Source organism: Eschrichtius robustus, chromosome 12 (assembly GCF_028021215.1).
Source record: "Eschrichtius robustus isolate mEscRob2 chromosome 12, mEscRob2.pri, whole genome shotgun sequence".
NCBI classification, from domain to species: domain Eukaryota; kingdom Metazoa; phylum Chordata; class Mammalia; order Artiodactyla; family Eschrichtiidae; genus Eschrichtius; species Eschrichtius robustus.
The window spans coordinates 72,614,555-72,639,242 of NC_090835.1; the positions used below are offsets into that span (position 1 = coordinate 72,614,555).

At 39.4% G+C, this 24,688-nt stretch overlaps 1 protein-coding gene across 1 annotated transcript in view; it reads left to right on the forward strand.

Annotated features, from left to right (window-relative positions):
* The window catches only part of DNAH8 (dynein axonemal heavy chain 8), a 327,131-nt gene that overhangs the window by 279,758 nt on the left and 22,685 nt on the right, over window positions 1–24,688 (forward strand). Inside the window, exons 88-89 of the mRNA XM_068557934.1 lie at window positions 905–1,006; window positions 6,405–6,565. Of these exons, the coding sequence (XP_068414035.1) occupies window positions 905–1,006; window positions 6,405–6,565 (263 nt within the window). The remainder of the gene's footprint in view (window positions 1–904; window positions 1,007–6,404; window positions 6,566–24,688) is intronic.

Here is a 24,688-nt window from a genome sequence, read left to right on the forward strand (position 1 = left end):
TAATCATACATTCTGCAGTATCAGTATGATGATAGTGAGCCATGATGAATTATTACACGGGTAGGGGGGAAATCTAGAATCAAACCATAATTTTTCTTAGAAATTACAAAGGGATATTAAATTGAGTAGGACATTTTGATGAAAAATTATGTCATATGGGTCAGTATTCTGGTACTGTTTATCATTTTGATATATACAAATGACAGTTACCTTGAAATAGTTGCTTTGAAAGGCAATGAAGCTGAAAAATAAAATTTTAACCAAGAGAAAGTAAATAAAAATTAAGCATCCTTACTTCTCCTACCCCAAATGTATTGAAGCATTTTTTAAAATAAAAAAAAACTATTAATATCTGAAATGTATTGCTAGTGTAAGAGTGCTATGGAAATTAATAAATACTTTGATGTAGTCATAGCTCACATAATGAAACAGGAAAGGATTGCATTGTAGAAAAATCTTGTGAATAATGTTCTAGTTGTTCTTATACTGTTTCAGAAAATATATTACTAAGAAAGCATATTAAAGCATTGATTACTTGATTTTTCTCCTTTCTTCACTAAACGTGACTTTTTTCTTCTCTAACAGCTTGGCATTACTATAATGAGTATTACAGGTAATTACATCCACAGATTGAAAAACAGTCTTCTTTTCCCCCTATTTTAAATAATCAATGAGCAATATATTCACCAACGTTTAGTACTGTAGATTTTTCTTTGGTGAACAAACCATAGAAGTTCCAGTCATGTAAGAGCAAAAGAGTTATTAATATAAGATAATGAGTAATTTAAAATGCAGTCTAGCTAGTGCTTCCTTTTCCAGACCTTTCCTTTAGAGGAAGATCCAAAATGTTTAGAACTATTTGTTTGGGTTGACAATGAATAATTCTTTTCTGTTTTTAATAAAGGGCGTGTCGTGGAGTACTGTTCGGTACATGATCGGAGAAGTACAATATGGGGGCAGAGTCACGGACGACTTTGATAAACGTCTGCTTAATTGCTTTGCTAGAGTAAGTCAGTTTAGAAAAAAAAAGCATGGTTGTACATCTCATTGCATCTTCCTATTAAACAGAATATTTTTTGTTTGTAGCAGGTAAGCCAAACTTAAAGGGAAAAAAATATATAGAGCAGAGCTGCTGAAAAGAATCAGCCAACCAAACCAAACCAAAACCAAACCAACTAACAATCTACTTGTGGTCCAGGATAGAACAAAGGTCAACTCTCAATGGTCTATGAATCTTCTCCTGTATAGATTAGCTGCTCATGTCCACGGTCTCTCCCCACTTCCCCTCCTATAAAAATACTGGACATGATATCTCTGCCTTTTCCTCTGATTGCAAGTCTTCAGGGCAATTTGAAGCCCCAAGGTAAGTGATTGGAGAATGAGCCAAAATTTGAGTTTTCTCATCTCTTTCCATTAGGACAGACAATTGAAAATTCATGAAGTGTTCATTTTTTCCTCTGTGCCCAGTAAAATCTGCATATATCATGTGGGTAAACATTTTCTAGAGAATATTATTCTTAGCAATTCTGGCTTTCACATCAAGGGTGAATAGTATAAGTACATCTACCAGATTCAAGTTATTCCTAAAACTTTTACACGTTAAAGAAGCAAAATACATTACCTGAGCAGAAAAAAATCAGATATAGGAGTACTTTACGGTTATCTGATTTCTTTATATTAGGATCTAAGTTGTTAATTCTTTGATTTTTTTTTTCCCTTTTAACAAAATTAAGACCTCAACAACAAGTCATAAGCTTTGAGGGTATTTTGGTAAACTGGAGGTTGACCAGAAATCTGAATTTTTTTTCAACCCTTACTAATATTTGCAAGTTTTTCTTAAAGCTGAATGTGGAGAAAGGTGGATGATAAGCATTGGTAAGGATGTGTGGAGGCAGATCTGGTACAGATCTCTGGGGAAGCAATTGGGCAAAACTTACTGAAACTAAGTATCCTAGGTAAATATACCAGAACATTTCTAGAAAAAGTCCATGAATGGGTATGTATAAAAATGTCATGGCAATATTGTGTGTGGAGCTGCAGGCGACCATCATAGGTTGGGTTCTCCAGAAAAAGACTCTGAGATGGAGATCTGCTTGTGGGTCATCCCTTCCCCCAGGGCATGATCTTGGTTGAGGCAGCTCCCTTCTGCCAGGGCAATTCCTGGGAGGGACAATGTTGTGAGCCCTCAGTAGCCAGTACTCCAGACAGCTGGGGGAGCGAGTGCCTAGGTCCTGGAGAAGGATCTGGTAGAGCATTACAGCATCCACTGTGAGGCTGAATAAGCCTAAAAGAATAGATAAGAAGCCTAAGAGAATAGATAAGCAGTAGTGGGTGAGCACATGTAATACTATTGCACACCCTTCAAGGGTGCAATCTGGTGGCACTTAGTCATATCAAGCATGTATGGGGACTTCCCTGGCAGTCCAGTGGCTAAAATTCCACGCTTCTACTGTAGGGTGGGAGCAGATTCGATCCCTGATCGGGGAACTAAGATCCCACATGCCGTGTGGCGTGGCCAAACTAAGATTAAAAAAAAAAAAAAAAGAAGCGTGTATGATATGACTACCCTCTGAACCAGAATCCCACTCTTGAGTGTATGTCCCAGAGGAATTCTCAGACAAGTCTGTGGACATGTACAAAGATATTATTCATAGTATTGTTTGGGATAGTGGGAAGTTGAAAGCAACCTGGGAGTCTGTCACAGAGGAATAGATGAGTTAAATGTTATAGATGCCTATCATGGAATACAATGCAGCACTTGGAAGAAATGATCCATATGACATCATGCATAGATCTTAGGAACATAGTGTTGAGCGCAGAGCTTTAAAAAATAAAATGAGATCTATAAAGTGGTACATGTGTATTTCTCAAGGATAAATACACGAATTCAAGGACGTACATCAATATCTTTAAACAGAAGCCCTCAAAGGGAAGGAGACTGGGAGTGGATATCAGGGCTGAAGAGGGGAAAACTAAAATAAAAAGGGTCTAGAGTCATGAGAATAATAAAATGCAGGAGTATGATAAACTCACCTCTGTATCTGAGGTTCAAAAGAGGAAAAAAAAAAAAGATGTCTTAGTAAGCATACTTTGTGTTAGAATAACTGTACAAGTACCTAAAATTGGAGTTTTGGCACTGGAGACTGTGAGAGGCGGTTAGATTCTGGATATATTGTACAGATACTACCAGCAGAATGCTGATGGGGAAGGAAGGGGGAAGGAAGTGGGGGTGGTCAAGGATCACTCCTAGTTTTGACCTAAGCAGCTAGATGGAGAATGGGACTATTTACAGAGAAGGGAAAGAACTGCAGGGAAAGAATGAGTTTTATTGGCTGGCGGTAGAAATTAGGAATTCTGTTTTGATCATGTAAACTTTGAGATGCCTACTGGACACCCAAGTGCAGTTGTCTAAGACTGTAAGCTCCATAAGGGCAGGCACTTTGCTTGTTTACATCACTGCCAAATTCCCAGCACCTGGAATGGAATCTTTCACATAGTAGGCGCTCAGTAAATATTTGTTGAATAAGAGAATGAATGAAGATAAACAACGCAGTTGGATTTACAGGTGTGGAGCTCAGGAGAAAGCTCAGGGCTGGAGAAAAAGATTTGGAATTTGTCTTATACAGGTGGCATTTAAAGTCAAGATATTAGATGAGATCATCATCTAAGAAGAAAGTGTAGAGAAAGGGAAGGAAAAAAAAAAGAAGCTAAGGACAAGGCCCTGAGTATTTTAATGTATTGAGAAAGAAGAAATGTCAACTGAGAGAGGTCAAGGAAGATGAGGAAAGGGAATTGACCTTTACTTAGTATTTGCTTAATAAATAAAAAAAAAATTTTTAACCTACTTTAAAAAAAATATGTAAGATAGCCCAGTATAGAAAAGCATAAACATTCAGCTTAATAAATTTCTTCAAATAGGCGTAGAATGTGAATGACTAGGGAGGCAAAGGCCTGTCCTCTGCTGCCACTTTACCCCGACCATGTTATCCAGAATTGCCTGAGTGAAAATCACTTCAATTGTAAACCAGTGCCTTCAGATGGGATCCTCTGTCCCTATGACTTTCAATTTGGGGCTTATCTTTGAACCCTTATTTGTTTTCTCTGTTCTCAGCATCTTATGGTATGTCTCCCTTAAAACCAATAATTGTAGAACCTCATTCATTGTCCTTGGAGGATGACTGCTTATTTTTGTAGGGTACCTTCAAGAGTCTCCCAAAGTAATTCCATGTAGACTTCATACTCTGTATTTTGATTATACCAAAAACGTCCTCCAAATTTGGTGAAACTCAACTACTTTTGTGTTTTTGAGTCTAGCTATTTGTGGATTTACAATTTATACTTTTGTACTTTATAAATAAAGTAGTGGAAAAACAAGAGGAAACTTCATTTTCCTTTTATACACATATGTCATCTGGCAACACAAAACTCAGTGTGGTCATTTGTTGTCTGTGTGCTGAAGACCCCAGGGCCTTTGCCCCCCTAGTCATCCACATCACTAAAATCCTAATCTTTATAAATAATGACCATAATCATAGCACTGTTTTTCTTTAATGACTTTTCAACTGCTCCCCGTTTTTTAAGTTAAGCACTAGTCCTCACCCTGATATCCATAGTCATCCACTATGTGACCTCACTTCACTTTTTCTGTCTGATCTCTTACCACTGCATTATATTTACCTTAGGGTAAATACAGTGATTTCATCATTTACCCAACCTGCCTCACATTTTTGCATCAGTTTTTGTGTGTGTGTGTTCTCCCCAATCACAAGTTCCTTTGTCAAAATTCTATCCTTCAAGGCTTATCTCCAAAATCACCTCCTAGATAAAGCTTTACCTGACATCCATCTGGCTATTCTCTTTTTTTTTAAAGGAATTCCTTTATTTTTATTATTTGTTTATTTATTTATTTAATAATTTATTTATTTTTGGCTGTGTTTGGTCTTTGTTTCTGTGCGAGGGCTTTCTCTAGTTGCGGCAAGCAGGGACCACTCTTCATCGCGGTGTGCGGTCCTCTCACTATCGCGACCTCTCTTGTTGCGGAGCACAAGCTCCAGACGCGCAGGCTCAGTAGTTATGGCTCACGGGCCTAGCTGCTCCGCGGCATGTGGGATTTTCCCAGACCAGGGCTCGAACCCGTGTCCCCTGCATTGGCAGGCAGATTCTCAACCACTGCGCCACCAGGGAAGCCCCCATCTGGCTATTCTTTCTTCTTGGCTTTAAGCCTCCTTAGTACTTTGCTTATTTTTATTTCCTCTGTCTCTTACCTTAGTGCACTTTATCTTGTGGTTATTATGTAACTGGCTTATCTCTCTACTATGTCACAAGCTCCTTGAAGGAAAGGACTGTGTGTGTCTCATCTTTGCATTCCGTTCCTTTTCTAAGCTCAAGGCCTTGTGGACAGGAGTTGAATAGGATAGAACTGTGATGAGTAAAAAATGAAGAAAACCAGTACACAGGGTATTTCAGAGCAATCTCTGGACCTAAAAAGAGCTGGAAGAAGAAGGATATGGAGGAAGATACTAGAGAAAGTGTGAGCAACCGAAGGAAGGCACAATCCCCCTCTCTTTTCACGTGGAGTCCTCTGAGTGATTCAGACATCCTGCCTGCATTTCTGCTCCTCCCATCATCCCATTATTTCCCTCCCTACTGGGAAAATCACTCCGTTAGACACAGAAGTTATTGCCTCAAATGAGGCTCACAGGCATTCAGCATTTTTTTTTTCCTCTTCAGAATAAGTCTATTCACACCAAGTATATATCTGTTCTCTCACTGTTACCTTACAGATAATCAGTTCATATGGAATGAGAAAAGGATGTCTAAAGGAAAACAGTAAGATGGTTGGATATATTTGGTTCTTGTGTCCAGGGACATAACTTAATTAACAGAGGGAGCTCTCCAGCTCAGGGTGGGAGGGGAGACGTTTGTAAGAAGTTTTCCCGCTCGTGTGCAGTGCTCAGCGCCACTGTGAGCCACGCTGAGCACAAGCATGAGCCCTGTCTGGGGGGAGAAAGGAGGCGGTGAAAATGCCCAGATAATGCTCTCGTGTGTGTGGTTATTGCTTCTGCAATACATTCCCACGTCTCTTTAAAGTAAGCTCAAGGGTCATCAAATTACTTCAGCAGAGGGTGGGCTTGCAAGGCTGGCTCTCTCCTCCTCACCCTTAGAAAGTATCTTCTTTGGTGTTATACAGAGACCGGGTTTCATTGTTTTTGTGTTGTGGCCTCTCTCTTTTCTCAATCTATGTCTAATTATACTATCAGTGGTTTTGTTAAGGTACTTTCAAACCCAATATAAAAAATGATTAAGATGGAAATAAGGTGACCCTATCTCCTTGATAGTGGCAGTTTTGGGTTTTCATTTAGATGTTCATCAATTTTATTTCTCCTGTTTTCTCTCGCATATAGGTCTGGTTCAGTGAGAAGATGTTTGAACCGTCATTCTGTTTTTATACCGGATATAAAATCCCCGTGTGCAAAACCTTGGACCAGTATTTTGAATACATCCAGTCATTGCCATCCCTAGATAACCCCGAAGTCTTTGGGCTTCATCCTAATGCCGATATCACGTAAGTTCCTGGCATTTTTTAATTTGAAAGGATTGTTTGTAACCCAGCCTGTCAAAGACTGTGCATTTCATTTTCTCCTTTCCCTTCTTTTTATTTTATTGTGAAAAATAGTGTCACTTCCTATCTCCCAATTACAATTTTGTCATATCTTGGCCTGTTCCTGGTCACTAAATCCTGCTACTCCAGAGTTTATGACAATGTTAAAACCTCTAATTTATGCATTGATTATTTCTCCTCTGTCGTGTCATAAAACCAGTTGGTGTTATTGGTCTTGATGCCATTGGTCTGATAAGACAGTAGCGTCCCAGTTCTTTGCCCTTTACATCAAAAAATCTATTAAAAATAATGGTCATAAACAGAACTGTAAAGGGCCAGGAGGGTAGAGAGAGGAGGAGGAGGACTTGTATTTCTGCTTTGATGGTCCCTCTCCCCTTACTTGCTCACCTGCATCCTTCTGTAAGTACCTGCCCATGGAGGGCACAATGCAGCGAGCACAGAAGCACAGGACACAGACGCAGAGCCCAGGAGGGAAGGCTCAGAGTGATGTCCCTGCTCCAGTCACTGTGGTAAGAGGCGGTGAGGGAAGAGATAAGACATGCCTCCAAGTCCCAGGCCCCTTCTCAGACCCGTCCTTTGGATGAGATCTCACCCCTCATCTCTCCAGCGACCCCTACCTGAACACAAGACCAGCCAGCTCCACAGAGAGGGCTCCAAGAAACCCCAGCTGAGAGTCTCCCTGGATGGTCATGCCTTGGGCTCACTGGCCAAAGACCACAAAGTTTATGTCCAGCAGAGTGGCTGGTTTCAGGAAATGGAAGAAACCAAGACTCCTGTGGTAGATTCTAAGCTGTGACAACTGAGAGGAGTGCACTGTGCCTCTCTCCTGGCCACTCACCTGCTGTGGCCATTTCAGCAGCGCTGCAATGGGGCACGGACATCTCCACCCTCTAGTTCTCTGCCCTCGCCCAACATCACAGAGTCCTGTTTGCTTCCATTGCATTGTGTCTCCACCCCGAGCATGCTCCCTGCCCCAGCACGAGGCTTGGCCTCCTGGCCTCTTTGTCCCCCACATTCATTCTCACTTCTTCATAGCCTCTAATCTCTCCCACGCCTCTTTTCATCTTCAAAGATGTGTGCGTGACCCCCAAAGACCCATGAATGGCCATCGCTCGTTTCAGACCCCATGACAGAACCGTGATGGCACTTTGGTGGCGGCTCTAGCTATTATTTGAAGAGGCTGTCATCAGTTAGCAGGAGACTTTTGAAATGAAGAAATAAAAAGGCGTCCTCAGAGATCCGTTCGTGAATCAACATTATCTGAAACAGAACACACAGAGAAGGAGTTTTACTTTAGCTAAGACTTTAGAAATGTGAGTCAGACCACATCAGTTCTCTGCCCAGAACCCTCCTGAGGCTCCTGTCTTCAAGTCAAGGGCAAAAGCTGACAGTGACCTACAGGTGACCTACAAGGCCCGGTAATACCATCTGCCTCGCCCCTCATGGCCTGGTCTCCTTCTGCCCTCTCCGTCACTCTCGCCACTCAGCTCCAACTTCCACTAGCTTCCTGTTACTCAGGCCAGACGGCTCCCACCACAGGATACTTGTACTTCCTGGAACATCCTTCCCCCAGGTATCACTGTGGCTCACCTTTTCACCTCTTCCAGTCTTTGCTTAAATGTCACCTTTTCAATGACGCCTTCCCGGGCTACCTTATTTAAAACTTGCAAACCACTCCCTAACCCCCACCCCAGACTCCGTCCTCCTTGCCTGCTTTGTTCCTATCGATTGTATCACCAACTCTTTACTTATTTATTTGCTATCATCTATCTACCATCATTAACATAAACTCCATTATGTCTGAAACTTTTGTCTTTTTTCACTACTGTACCTCCAGTGCTAAATGTTGCCTGATACTCAGGGAATATTTGTTGAATGCATCAGCAATACTAAATTCTCCTAGGCTGCGGAGAATCTAATAAATGGGGATAGTCCGTGGAAAGATCTCATGAGTTCATGCGAGTGGGCAGAAAAATGGCTAATAAGTTTTAATGCACTTGTAAATTAACAATTGGAGTGGTTCACATATGAGGGCTCTAAACTTTGATTCCATCCTTGGCAAGAGCCCAAGGAGTCACCATAGCTGGTACCTGGAGAATCTGATCCTGTCTGGTACTACAGGATCCTACCAAGGCGTATATGAAACAAGGTTGGAAGCACCTCACCCTGACTTACAGGGCTGGCATTCCTGTGCCTGGATTACTGTAGGCAGTTCTGGTCACCAGCTCTCAAGAGAGATAAACCAGAGCTAGAAAAAGTCCAGAGAAGGGCAACCAAATTGTAATCCAGATGGGAAGCAATGATAAAGACAAACTATGTTTTTCCCTTGATTTTTATCTTCAACTATTATAAACCCTCAGAAAAGTTGCAAGTACAGTGAACACCAATATACCCTTCACCTTGGTTCACCAATTGTTAACATTTTGTTCCATTAGCTTTTTCTTGTTCTATATTTACATCTCTGTATATTTATATATCTACAGCTATATCCATACATAACCACATCTATTTCTCTGTGTGTGTGTGTGTGCTTATAGACCCTCTGAGTGGACAGAGCTAGGAAATACGTATTTTTTAAAACATTATGAGCTTATACTGTAACTCCAATACCAAGTGTACACCTCAGGGTTCTTCCTTGTCCTCCCTCATTTCATATTGTGATCTCCTTTCTCCCTCTGGGAGAACTCTGGTTCCCAGCAGCTTCAATATGTTTACTCATTTGCTCCAAATTACACTGCTGTTACTGAAAGTGGGGTCCAGCTTCTCGCCACTCAAAAGCCAATAAAGAGGCAAGTGGGTGGAAAGGAAAGTTTGCTTTATTTCGGATGCTGGCAGCCAGTGGGGAGGGCGGACTCCTATCCAAAGGCCGACTCCCCCCACTGACAATCAGTGGGCAAGAGCTTTTATAGACAGAGGGAGGGGGCTACATGCAGAAACAGCACAGTCAGCTCTGATAGTCATCTTGAAATTGGTCATGCAGTGGTCTGACCAGCGTCATCTTGATTAAGTACGGTTAATCTTCAGTTCCAGGGTCGTTTTGTTTTCATTTCTCGGAATTGTGGCAGCTTATATCATGGCTACAGTTTCATCATCATGTAGTTAACTTCTTTCACCTGGTAGGGGTTTCAGTATCTATAAGACAGCTCACAGGATATGGCTCAGAATATTATCTACAGCCCCTGAGGAGGAGCTAAAGGTCCTTGACTACGCTTAATGACTACACTATTATTATTTAGTCTAGTTGGACAGTTTTGCTTTGTTTCTGCATTCTCTCACTTCTCTGATTAAACTTATTCTTTGGCTAAAGTTTTTCCACAGACAAAAGGCAAGCTGAGGACATGGGGGGCAAGGACCCTAGGGTCCTGCTCCGTTTCACCACCAATACCATGACCAACAACAAATGTACTAAGTGGAGGTCAAGATTTCTTTGCAATTCTTTTTGTCCCTAGAATATATCCCACTGAGGGTGTACAGAGCACTATGTTCAAAAGTTACTCAGATTGTTTTAAATCTGGGAGGTTATGCTATCCGTTGGTGTATAGGTACATTCATTTGTTTCTATTTGTATTACATTTTAGGTTTTTTAAAAAAAAAATTGTCGATTGTTTTAAGTATGTGAAACATGATCATGGCTCAAAAGCCACAACTAGATAATAAGGTTCTTAGAGAAGTCTCACGCCCTCCCAACCCATTTCCCCTTCCTTTACAGGCAACCAAATGCATTAGTTTCTGGTTTATCTCCCCTGTGTTTCTTTTTGCTCATACATAAGTACCATGTATATTCTTATTATCCTTTCTCTCTGATACAAAATTACCATACCATATATATATATGTGTGTATATATATATATATATATATGTACATTATTTTGTGTCTCACTTTTTTCACTTAGTGCATCCTATAATCATCTATATGTTCATAGGTATCTTCCTCATTAAAGGCACACCTCGGAGATATCACTGGTTTGGTTGCAGACTACCACTATAAAGAGAATATTGCAATAAAACGAGCCACATGATTTTTTTAGTTTCCCAGTGCATATAAAAGTTATGTTTACACTATGCTGAAGCCTATTAAGTGTGCAATAGCATTATGTCTAAAAAACAATGTACATATCTTAATTTAAAATACTTTGTTGCTAAAAAATGCTATCATCTGAGCCTTCAGCAGGTCATAGTAGTAACATCAAAGGTCACTGATCACAGATCACCATAACAAATATAATAATAATAATAAATAAAAGTTAGAAATATTGTGAGAATTACCAAAATGTGACACAGAGATATGAAATGAGCAAATGCTTTTGGAAAAAATGGCGCTAATAGACTTGATTGACACAGGGTTGCCACAAACCTTCAATTTGTAAAAACTGCAGTATCTTTGAAGTGCAGTAAACCGCAGCACAATAAAACAGGTATGCCTGGATGTTTTTTTTTTTTTTTACAGCTGCATGCTCTTCCATTGTTCATATGCATCATAGTTTATTCATCCATTCTCCCATGGGTGGGCATGTAGGTTGTTCCCAATATTTTGCTATCTCCAGTAATTCCTCAATTAATAATCTCATGCTTGTGGTTTCTCATATTATTGGAGATGTATTTTTCAGGGTAAATTGCTATGGGTGGGATTGCTAGATCAAGGATTAATGAATATTTTCAATTTCCCTTACAGAAGGCTATGCTGTTTTGCACTCTCACCAACAATATGGCACGCACAGTGTCACACAATCAACAATATGATTCACGGTCTTATCAACAGAGTGTTGGTGAAGCTTATTTTTCACCAATATGACAAGTGAGAAATGGCATCTCAGCATAGTCTTAACTTATTTCCTCTTATTTTAAGTGAAATTGAGCACATTTTCCTACACTTAAGGACTATTTGGACTAAGATACCATCTTGGAGACCCTGTGAATAAACCCAGGTGTGCAATGATACCGGTAGAGACTAAGGAAGATGATGGGGTGGAGAGGCTAGAGTGAAACTGCAGGACCAGTCCCACAAGGGGACTGATAGGCTTTAGTGAATATAGAGCAATGGCTGAGAATCTTCTGTGGTTTTCATCTATTTGTTGTTGCTGCCTGCTGGATAGAGAGGGCACAGCGAGCCTTCTTTGTCCTTTGGCAAGTCTCTCTTCACAGCTCTGTCCAAAGACTTACATGCTATCACTGGCAGGCATGCTACAGATGCCATAAGCTGTCTTTTCCCAAAGTAGAGTGTTGGGATCTTGCAATCTCTCATCACACCAAGTGAGGTCAAGTAAAAAGTGCTGTACCTCTGCTTCAAATGAGGATTATTTCTGCTAGAAATAACTAGCTGGCCTGTAAGACCTGTGACCTTCCTCTGATCTCTCTTCATTCTTAACTTCCCGCTTGGTCTGTCCTAGGGTCTTCCTGAGGGTTCCCCTCTTTCCAGGGACCTTGCCCTGTTTCTGGTTCCTGCTCAGGTAGTAGCCTTTGTTCGGAAGCTCCATGTTTGGTCATTTTCTTGGCCTCTGAATGAGTTTTGTCCTAGGTTTGATTCTTCTTTCCTCTGGTCTCTCAAGTACGTGGTGACTGTAATCCTAGCCTCCCTCTTCCTGGCAGTTGAGCCCGCCTTCTCGGAGGGCTGTGCTCCAGCGCCTCGCTGTTCCCCCACCAGCCACCAGGAGGCAGTAAGCAATAACGGACGAAGCTTCCCAGCTAAAACCTACCCCTGCTCTCCTCCCAGCTACACCCTTCCCACTCCGGGGAGAAGTGACTCTCCAACTTCTATGTGAAATGAAAGAACTAAAGGATTCCTTGTTATTTCTGGTCTGGAAGCTGGGATGGTGGAGGAGTTGGGAACAGGAGTGCATTTGAGGGGGAATTACAGAGTCCCGTTTGGGTTGTTGAGTTGGGAAAGACAGTGGGATGTATCTGAGTGGGGATAGAGTGTATCATCACGTGGACTGGAGCCCAGGTGAGAGGTCTGAGCACATTTGTGCAGAGATAACAGTTGAAGCCAGAGAGGGGGGTGACCTCTCTAAGATTCACAGGCTAAATCTGTGTGAATGAATGTCCTCAGCTAGAAGAATCCTTAATTTCCCTGACTGTCCACCCCATTCAACAATGGGGCTTCCAATCAGGCCCACCAGCTATAATTGGGCCGTGGTGGAGAACCCTCTGTTCCTGCTGATCGGAATCTGCACTCTGAAGTTAGCATCCATAAATTTGAGAGAAGAGGGGAATCTGGGGAAGGGGACCACAAGTCCTTCTCCTCGATCCTTGCTTAAGAATGCAGAATCCATGAAGTAGAGGGGGGAAATCCATCTGAATAAATGCTTTAAAATAAGTAAAATCTCTCCCAAGAGCTTAGATGCCTTGGTGACAGGACCATAAAAATGCATAGTTTATTCACATTTTATTATCTAGATTTATAAGGTACCAAGGGCTCTGCACATTCAACTACCTCAGTGTCGAAAATGTTATTTATTTTCACTTTTAGTCATTAGCAGTTATGCATATTTTTCTACCTTCTGAAATTTAGCAAGTGTCCTATTAAACTTTTATATTCATTTCTATGCAGGATGAATTTAATTGTATTCCTTTTAGTATTAGCTGACTTTTGAGCTTCAGATTTTTATTTAAAAATTTATGCTCATTGATATTTCATGTGTGAAGAGGTATATAAATCTAGGCTGGTTTGGATATGATAGTGCACTAATATCTCATTAGATGGTTAATTGTTTATTTTATACACCGTTCTGTTTTTTAGTTAGTTTGCATTTTATTATTCTTGACCCCGACTATCCCACCCAACAGAGATGACTTAGACATCTCCCCCAAACCATAAAGCTGCAAGTCCAATATGAGCTGCTTCCCATATTTACTCCAAAGAGAGATTTTCTTCTAGAAGTATCTCGGGACCAAAGCTCATGGAGTATTATAGTTCCTGTTCTTCATCTCAGAGTGTCTATGGGGACTGTTTTCTTGAAAGCCCTTGGGCTTTGAGGCACATAGAGATATTCACAATTTTCCGTTATAGCTAGCTAACTAGGCTTCTGCCTTTCCTATCTTTGCAAACAGAAAACCACCTTGTGGAAAAAAGAAAGGTAAGCTGTACAGCCCTGGCATTCTGTGCCTAATAAAATATGTGGTGGAGACACGATCTGGAGAGCTTGTCCAGTTCTTATGCAAAATGGGTCAGCTTTTCAGTGCTTCGTGCCCCCATCCATAGCTTGAGGACTGTTTTCAGATCACCTCATAAAAAATAAAATCACCCTCATGAAAGTGATTTCTTAGGTGAAATCTAGCAGCAGCATACCCATCAACCCCTCCGTGAAGCGCTGGTGAACGTGATCAGTGCCAGCCAAGAACAAGCGGGCCGTTTCCATGCTGGTGTGCGCTGTTGGCACCCAGTCACTGGTGTAGAGCATGTTTCCAGAAAGGATTCAAGATGGAGGTGAGCCGAGAGAGCTCCTGAGAATCCCAGATATGGGGTCTTTCCCCTTTTTTATTTGTAGCTAGAACAGATAGGAAGAATGAGCTAGGACTTTCTTAGTATGAATGGAAATTTACTGTCGTTTTCTTCTCTTTAAACTTTAAAGATCTGTGTTTAAATATAATCATATTTAAATTATATCTATCCAATTCGCCTGTGTTTTGAGGAGTATATGTATATATTTCCCTTTGTATGTGGAAAGGTGCCAGGAAACGGATAGTAATGATAACATACTATACTTTTACCATAAGAAGGACAAATAATTAAAATTTCATGCCCTTTAAATATTGGAGAATTGCTCTCCTTTATATTTGAGGTTTAATAAAATCCAAGCCAGTTGGCCTCAATTCAATAAACAAATATTTATTGAGAACATACTCTCTAGCCAGCTTGGGGATACAAATATCAGTAAGAGGCAGTCCTTGCCCTTGGAGCTCATTGTCTATTAGGGAAGATAGATGAGTGACAGATAGTTGTGCAATTTGATACGGTAAACTCTAAAATCAGGAGAGATTATACACTCTGCTGTGAGAGCAAAGGCAAAGGAGTAATAAATTCCAGCTTAGGGATCAAAGTAAGCTAGTGAGACAGTCCACATCTGAGTGGTACCTTAAAGGATGTGCAGGAGTTCTCAGGCTAGAGAAGGGGTGGGGAGGAAGTGACTGCAGTATGGGGTGGGGGGAACAGCAGCAAGAAGGATAGAGGAAGATAATGAGCAGGAAGGATGTGTACGTATATCAAATCATCAAGTTGTACACCTGCAATATGTACAATTAAAAATAAATAAATAAAACCATTAAGCTCAGTGAGAAAAAAAGACATGGATTAGGGTACCTACACAAAGGGCCAATCCAAGGAAGGGTATGAGGATGTAAACGTGTATGATGTGTGTGGGGAACCGAGTCCAATGTGCCTAGAGCATGGTGGGGGAGGGGCTTGAAGAGAGGTGTCACCTGACCTCGAGGCTGATGCAAATGCAGGGATTGGCTTTTGAAGATTTTGGGTGTCATGGGAAAGAGTTTGGGGCAGTTCTGAAGGCAGTGGGATGAAGATGCTGAAATTTTCTAGATGGATGCTACAAATGGTTTGGAAGTAGGACTTGGAAACCAAGAAGCGCTGGGGAATATGACATCAGGAGGAGGCTATCTCCGAATTTGTAAGCTGGGTAACTGGGCGAAGACATTGTTAAAGGAGACGGGGCAAGAAACAGTTCAGGTGAAGGGAAAGAGAGAATTAAAACAATGAGTTAGACTTGGGGTTTGTTTGACTTAGGAAACAGAGAGCCCTAGGAGTCAATGGAAATGTGGGTACGTGGAGTTCATGATAAAGTCAGAGATTTAATGTTGTATTTCATGATACTCAGTAAGATGTCAGTGACGGTGACACCTACATCTTGTCTAATACAGCAATTCACCCATATATTCTATCTTCACTGTATCTAAAGCTACAATGAGATCATGGAATATTATGAATCACATAGAAATTAGATTTCTGAAAATTGCATATAATAGCATGTGGATCCTTCATCTTTGATAACTTCATTTTGTTGTCCCATCAGCTATTTTCATAGGATTTTCCCCGCTTAGAGTTATTTGCATTTTTCTTATACTTTGTATGACTTTTAAAAACTGGGATAACAGGAATGGGTTAGGAATGGGTTGCAAGTGCCTTTGGTGCCATTTTACCAGAATGTTTTGCTTTCTATTCATATGTTCAACTGTGTGTGTGCTTGACATGTTCATCTTTCAACTTTTAAAATAAATGTCTTTTGGGATACTCTAAAACCGCAACATCTGAATAGAGGCTACTCACCAAAAATTAATTTAAAAATTAAAATTATATGTAAAATTACACAAAATCTATTTTCATTTGTTAAAAATCACCTTTTATCTTGTTGCCCTTATTGTGTAATTCATATGTTTAAAGGTCATGTGGAGTTAATACCCCAACTCTGGTTGGGTTACAGACATTTACTGGTCTGACACAGGACCCTCATAATCACCATATCCGACCCAAAATCCAGCATGTAAAGCCTGGTGGCAGTTGCAGTTACCTTAGCTATGACTTTTGGAAAGGATGCGGTTGTCTGGACATGCAGGTTTGAGTCCCGATGCCAATCAATCAATAAAAATGATTCTACCTGCCAATCAGTCGACAAAAATGCTGAAGACAGAAGCATCTCAGGTTGGGAACTCAGCCGGCTTGAGAATGGAGAAGAGCTAGTGTTTCAGTTCCACGACGAAGCAAACAAGGACGGCTGCAGGCTTTGCCCTGTGAGGTGCCAGGCATCCTGACTGCAGAGGAGAAGGTGGGACATGAGCTGCTGACTGCAGCGGTGAGCAGCCTTGCTGAGCGTCAGAAGAGTGACCTAATAGAGCCAGTCTGCAAGGACTGGAAAGGAAGGGCCAGATACAGCAACTTACTCATGGCTATAAAAGGGAGAGCTTGACATGCCCACACCACTGGATATCTAGAAACTTTCCTGAATGAATTACAACAGGAGAAAATCAGACTTCTATGCAGTGGGTGCTTGATGCATTTTTAGAAGGCCAAACTGTGTGGCTGACAGGGTCTTGGTGCTCCGGCCGGGTGTCAGGCCTGAACCTCTGTGGTGGGAGACCCGAGTTCAGGACATTGGTCCACCAGAGACCTCCCAGCCCCTCATAATATCAATCAGCGAGAGCTCTCCCAGAGATCTCCATCTCAACGCTAAGACCCAGCTCCACTCAATGACCAGCAAGCTCCAGTGCTGGACACCCCAAGCCAAACAACTAGCAAAACAGGAACACACCCCACCCATTAGCAGAGAGGCTGCCTAAAATCATATTAAGTTCACAGACATCCCAAAACACACCGCCAGACGCGGTCCTGCCCACCAGAAAGAAAGATCCAGCCTCATCCACCAGAACACAGGCACTGGTCCCCTCCACCAGGAAACCTACACAACCCACTGAACCAAACTTACCCACTGGGGGCAGACACCAAAAACAACAGGAACTACGAACCTGCAGCCTGGGAAAAGGAGACCCCAAACAAAGTAAGTTAAGCAAAATGAGAAGACAGAGAAATACACAGCAGATGAAGGAGCAAGATAAAAGCCCACCAGACCAAACAAATGAAGAGGAAATAGGCAGTCTACCTGAAAAAGAATTCAGAGTAATGATACTAAAGATGATCCAAAATCTTGGAAATAGAATGGAGGAAATACAAGAAACGTTTAACAAGGACCAAGAAGAACTAAAGAGCAAACAAACAATGATGAACAACAGAATAAATGAAATTAAAAATTCTCTAGAAGAAATCAATAGCAGAATAACTGAGGAAGAAGAAAGGATAAGTGACCTGGAAGATAAAACAGTGGGAATAACTAACGCAGAGCAGAATAAAGAAAAAAGAATGAAAAGAATTGAGGACAGTCTCAGAGACCACTGGGACAACATTAAACACACCAACATTCGAATTATAGGGATCCCAGAAGAAGAAGAGAAAAAGAAAGGGACTGAGAAAATATTTGAAGAGATTATAGTTGAAAATTCCATAATATGGGAAAGGAAATAGTCAATCAAGTCCAGGAAGCACAGAGAGTCCCATACAGGATAAATCCAAGGAGAAACACACCAAGACACATATTAATCAAACTATCAAAAATTAAATAAAAAGAAAAAAATATTAAAAGCAGCAAGGGAAAAACAACAAATAACATACAAGGGAATCCCCATAAGGTTAACAGCTGATCTTTCAGCAGAAACTCTGCAAGCCAGAAGGGAGTGGCAGGACAGATTTAAAGTGATGAAAGGGAAAAACCTACAACCAAGATTACCCAGCAAGGATCTCATTCAGATTCGACAGAGAAATTGAAATCTTTACAGACAAGCAAAAGCTAAGAGAATTCAGCACCAGCAAACCAGCTTTACAGCAAATGCTAAAGGAACTTCTCTAGGCAGGAAACACAAGAGAAGGCAAAGACCTACAATAACAAACACAAAACAATTAAGAAAATGGTAATAAGACCATACATATCGATAATTACCTTAAATGTACATGGATTAAAAGCTCCCACCAAAAGACACAGACTGGCTGAATGAATACAAAAACAAGACCCATATATATGCTGTCTACAAGAGACCCACTTCAGACCTAGGGACACATACAGACTGAAAGTGAGGGGATGGAAAAAGATATTCCATGCAAATGGAAATCAAAAGAAAGCTGGAGTAGCAATTCTCATATCAGACAAAACAGATTTTAAAATAAAGACTATTACAAGAGACAAAGGAGGACACTACATGATGATCAATGGATCAATCCAAGAAGATATAACAATTGTAAATATTTATGCACGCAACATAGGAGCACCTCAATACATAAGGCAAATGCTAACAGCCATAAAAAGGGAAATTGACAGTAACACAATCATAGTCGGGGACTTTAACACCCCACTCTCACCAATGGACAGATCATCCAAAATGAAAATAAATAAGGAAACACAAGCTTTAAATGACACATTAAACAAGATGGACTTGATTGATATTTATACGACATTCCATCCAAAAACAACAGAATACACTTTCTTCTCAAGTGCTCATAGAACATTCTCCAGGATAGGTCATATCTTGTGTCACAAATCAAGCCTTGGTAAACTTAAGAAAATTGAAATCGTATCAAGTAACTTTTCTGACCACAACGTTATGAGACTAGATATCAAATACAGGAAAAAGACTGTAAAAAATACAAACACATGGAGGCTAAACAATACACTATGAAATAACCAAGAGAACACTGAAGAAATCAAAGAGGAAATCAAAAATACCTAGAAACAAATGACAATGAAATCACGATGACCCAAAACCTATGGGATGCAGCAAAAGCATTTCTAAGAGGGAAGTTTATAGCAACACAATCCTACCTCAAGAAACAAGAAAAATCTCAAATAAACAACCTAACCTTACACCTAAAGCAATTAGAGAGGAAGAAGAAGAAGAACAACAAAAAAACCAGAGCTAGCAGAAGGAAAGAAATCATAAAGATCAGATCAGAAATAAATGAAAAAGAAATGAAGGAAATGATAGCAAAGATCAATAAATCTAAAAGCTGGTTCGTTAAGAAGATAAACAAAATTGATAAACCATTAGCCAGGCTCATCACGAAAAAAAGGGAGAAGACTCAAATCAATATATTTAGAAATGAAAAAGGTGAAGTAACAACTGACACTGCAGAAATAAAAAGGATCATGAGAGATTACCACAAGCAACTATATGCCAAAAAAATGGACAACCTGGAAGAAATGGACAAATTCTTAGAAAAGCACAACCTTCTGAGACTGAACCAGGAAGAAATCACAATCACAAGCACTGAAATTGAAACTGTGATTAAAAATCTTCCAACAAGCAAAAGCCCAGGACCAGATGGCTTCACAGGCGAATCCTATCAAGCATTTAGAGAAGAGCTAACACCTATCCTTCTCAAACTCTTCCAAAATATAGCAAAGGGAGGAACACGCCCAAACTCATTCTACGAGGCCACCATCACCCTGATACCAAAACCAGACAAATGTGTCACAAAAAAAGAAAACTACAGGCCAATATCACTGGTGAACACAGATGCAAAAATCCTCAACAAAATACTAGCAAACAGAATCCAACACATTAAAAGGATCGTACACCATGATCAAGTGGGGTTTATCCCAGGAAGGCAAGGATTCTTCAATATATGCAAATCAATCAATGTGATACACCATATTAACAAACTGAAGGATAAAAACCATATGATAATATCTATAGATGCAGAAAAAGTTTTCAACAAAATTCAACACCGATTTATGATAAAAACCCTCCAGAAAGTAGGCATAGAGGGAACTTACCTCAACATAATAAAGACCATATATGACAAACCCACAGGCAACATCATTCTCAATGGTGAAAAACTGAAACCATTTCCACTGAGATCAGGAACAAGACAAGGTTGCCCACTCTCACCACTATTATTCAACATACTTTTGGAAGTTTTAGCCACAGCGATCAGAGAAGTAAAAGAAATAAAAGGAATCCATATCAGAAAACGAGAAGTAAAACTGTCACTGTTTGCAGATGACATGATACTATACATAGAGAATCCTAAAGATGCTACCAGAAAACTACTAGAGCTAATCAATGAATTTGGTAAAGTAGCAGGATACAAAATTAATGGACAGAAATCTCTTGCATTCCTATACACTAATGATGAAAAATCTGAAAGAGAAATGAAGGAAACACTCCCATTTACCATGGCAACAAAAAGAATAAAATACCTAGGAATAAACCTACCTAGGGAGAAAAAAGAACTGTATGCAGAAAACTATAAGACATTGATGAAAGAAATTAAATATGATACAAACAGATGGAGAGATATACCATGTTCTTGGATTGGAAGAATCAACATTGTAAAAATGACCATACTACCCAAAGCAATCTACAGATTCAATGCAATCCCTATCAAACTACCAATGGCATTTTTCACAGAACTAGAACAAAGAATTTCACGATTTGTATGGAAACACAAAAGACCCCAAATAGCCAAATAACCTTGAGAAAGAAAAACGGAGCTGGAGGAATCAAGCTCCTGGACTTCAGACTATACTACAAAGCTACAGTAATCAAGACATAGGTACTGGCACAAAAACAGAAATATAGATCAATGGAACAGGATAGAAAGCCCAGAGGTAAACCCACACACATATGGTCACCTTATCTTTGATAAAGGAGGCAAGAATATACAATGGAGAAAAGACAGCCTCTTCAATGAATGGTGCTGGGAAAACTGGACAGCTACGTGTAAAAGAATGAAATCAGAACACTCCCTAACACCATACACAAACATAAACTCAAAATGAATTAAAGACCTAAATCTAAGGCCAGACACTATAAATCTCTTAGAGGAAAACAGAGGCAGAACACTGTATGACATAAATCACAGCAAGATCCTTTTTGACCCACCTCCTAGAGAAAGGGAAATAAAAACAAAAATAAACAAATGGGACCTAATAAAACTTAAAAGCTTTGGCACAGCAAAGGAAACCATATACAAGAAGAAAAGACAACCCTCAGAATGGGAGAAAATATTTGCAAACGAAGCAACTGACAAAGGATTAATCTCCAGAATACACAAGCAGCTCATGCAGCCCAATATCAAAAAAAAAAAAAAAACAAACAACCTAATCCAAAAATGGGCAGAAGACCTAAACAGACATTTCTCCAAAAAAGATGTATAGATTGCCAACAAACACATGAAAAGATGCTCAACATCACTAATCATTAGAGAAATGCAAATCAAAACTACAATGAGGTATCACCTCACACCAGTCAGAATGACCATCATCAAAAAATCTACAAACAATAAATGCTGGAGAGGGTGTGGAGAAAAGGGAACCCTCTTGCACTGTTGGTGGGAATGTAAATTGATACAGCCACTATGAAGAACAGTATGGAGGTTCCTTAAAAAACTAAAAATAGAACTACCATATGACTCGGCAATCCCACTACTGGGCATATACCCTGAGAAAACCATAATTCAAAAAGAGTCATGTACCACAATGTTCATTGCAGCACTACTTACAATGACCAGGACATGGAAGCAACCTAAGTGTCCATTGACAGATGAATGGATAAAGAAGATGTGGCACCTATATACAATGGAATATTACTCAGCCATAAAAAGAAACGAAATTGAGTTATTTGTAGTGAGGTGGATGGACCTAGAGTCTGTCATACAGAGTGAAGTAAGTCAGAAAGAGAAAAACAAATACCGTATGCTAACGCATATATATGGAATCTAAAAAAAAAAAAATGGTTCTGAAGAACCTAGGGGCAGGACAGGAGAAAGATGCAGATGTAGAGAATGGACTTTAGGACATGGGAAGGAGGAAGGGTAAGCTGAGAGAGTGGCATGGATATATATACACTACCAAATGTAAAATATACACTACCAAATGTAAAATGTAAAATAGATAGCTAGTGGGAAGCAGCCACATAGCACAGGGAGATCAGCTCGGTGATTTGTGACCATCTAGAGATCTGGGATTTGGAGGGTGGGAGGGAGGGGATATGGGGATATATGTATACGTATAGCTGATTAACTTTGTTATACAGCAGAAACTAACACACCATTGTAAAGCAATTATACTCCAATAAGGATGTTAAAAAAAAAAGCAAATATATTCAAAAAAAAAAAAAAAGCATCTACGACATTCTTCAGCTGGTTTCCTAAATGAACTAATTAAAGGCCAGTTGAATAGATTTCCCTCTGTTCTCAAAATGCAGTTTTTTCATAAACAAAAAAGCCTGAATAATTTTAGCAGTAACTCCTTAAGATTCTGCCTGTTAGTAAGGCGATTTGCACAAAAGTTTGTTTAATTCACACCTAGAAATGAAGAAAGAGAAAGAGAGAGGTGTAATACTCTCATTACATATGCTATAAGAAAAGGCAGAAGGGGGCCTTTTTATGGGGCATAAATGTTACTAGGAGTTTGTTAAGATGTGTTTCAAGGAACGTAAAACATTTCTCGCTGATTCATCTCTGTTGAGTTCTTGACACTTGTGGTGGTCTTTGCATCTGGGGGCTTCTTTTTTTTTCTATTTTTCAGAATGAAAATGGTTTTAATACTCTTTATTATAAAAATTATACTTTTTCATTGAGAAAAATTAACAATACAGAAAATAGAAAGGCAAAAAGTAATAATTACAGCAAAATCTCATACCAAATTCCCACAATCAAAATACTCTTCTAGACTTTTTTCTATGACTATACGTACAATATTATCAACAAAAAATTAGATTATACCATATGGATTTGTACCATGCTATTTCGTTGAATAATCTTAATTCAATAACTCCACCTTATCAATTAATATAGAGCTACATCACCATTTTTACTGGATGTATAGATTTTTATAGAGCTTTTTCAGGATTTATTATTACAAATACTGTTATAAACAGTCTTGTACATACATCTTTGTATATTTGTCTGATTATTTTTAAATTTTTTTAAGTTTTCAAGTCTTCCATCAGAATATTTAACCTCCTTTCTGAAATATACACTTTAGAATTTCCTTCACTGAGGGCCTGTTAACTGTAAACTCTTTTGTTTTTATCTGAAAATAACTTATTTTGCCCTCCTTTTTTGAAAAACAGCTTTATTGAGATATAGTTTGCCTATCATAAATTCATTCATATTAAGTAGACAGTTCTCTAATTTCCAAATATTTCCATTACTCCCAAAGAATTCCTGAGCCCATTTGTAATAAACTCACACTCCCACCCCCAGCCTCAGGCCACCACTTATCTACTTTCTGTTTCTATAGATTTGCCTTTTCTGGACATTTCCTATAACTTGAATCATACAGCATGTGGTCTTTTGTGTATGGATTCTTTAACTTAGCATAATGTTTTTGAAGTTCATCCACATAGTAGCATGTATCTGTACTTCATTGCTTTTGATTGTTGAATAATATTCCAATATATGAATATAACACATTTTGTTTATCCATTCACCAGTTAATGGACATTTGGGTAGTTTCCACTTTTGGCTATCATGAATAATGCTGTTGGAATATTCACAGACAAGTCTTTGTGTGGGCATGTCTTTTCATTTCTCTTGAATAGATAACTAGGAATGTAATTATTGGGTCATATGATTAATCTATCCCCAACATTTTAGGAAAGTGCTAAATTGTTTTCCAAAGAGTCTGCACCATTTTACAGTACCCTCCAGCAATGTATGAGGGCTTAAATTTCTCCACATTCTTGCCAACACTTGTTATTATCTGTTTTTTTATTATAACCATTCTTGTAAATGTGAAGTAGTATCTCATTGTGGTTTTAGTTTACATTTTCCTAGTAAATAATGAGGTTGAGCATCTTTTCATGTACAATTGGCCATAAGTATAGCTACCTTGTTTGGTGAAATGTATGTTCAAATCTTTAGCCTTGCCCTAATTCATGAAAGATAATTTTGCTTGGTATACAATTCTAGATTTACAATGATCTTATCCTAGCACACAGAATATACTATTCTGTTTTCTTCTGGCTTTCATTGCTGCTGCTGAGGAATTGGCTGTCAGTCTAATTGTCATTTCCCTCTAGATAATTTGTTTTTCTCTCTGACTGTTTTTAAGATACTGTCTTTGTTTTTGATGTTCAACATTTTCATGGTGATATGTCTACATATGGATTTCTATTTACTTATTTGTTTGTTTTTCCTGTTTAAGATGCATTGAGTTTCCTGAACTTGAGGATTCAAATCTTTCATCAATTCTCAGCCATTATTTCATCAGTTATTATCTCTTTTTTATTCTCCCTTTTCTATCTTTCTGAAACTTTTTTGAGATGTATGTTAGAGCTTACTACTTTAGCCTACATGCCTCTTAACCTCTTCTTTATAGTTCCCATTTATTTCCCCTTCTGCAGCATTCTAGATAAGGTCTTCAGATCTATTTTTCAGTTTTCTAATTATTTCCTTGGCTATATCTAATCTGCTGTTTAAGCCATCACTAACTGTTATTAGGTAGACACCTCCCCCAAAGATGTCCACATCCTAACCTCAGAACCTGTAAATATGTTACCTTATGTGAC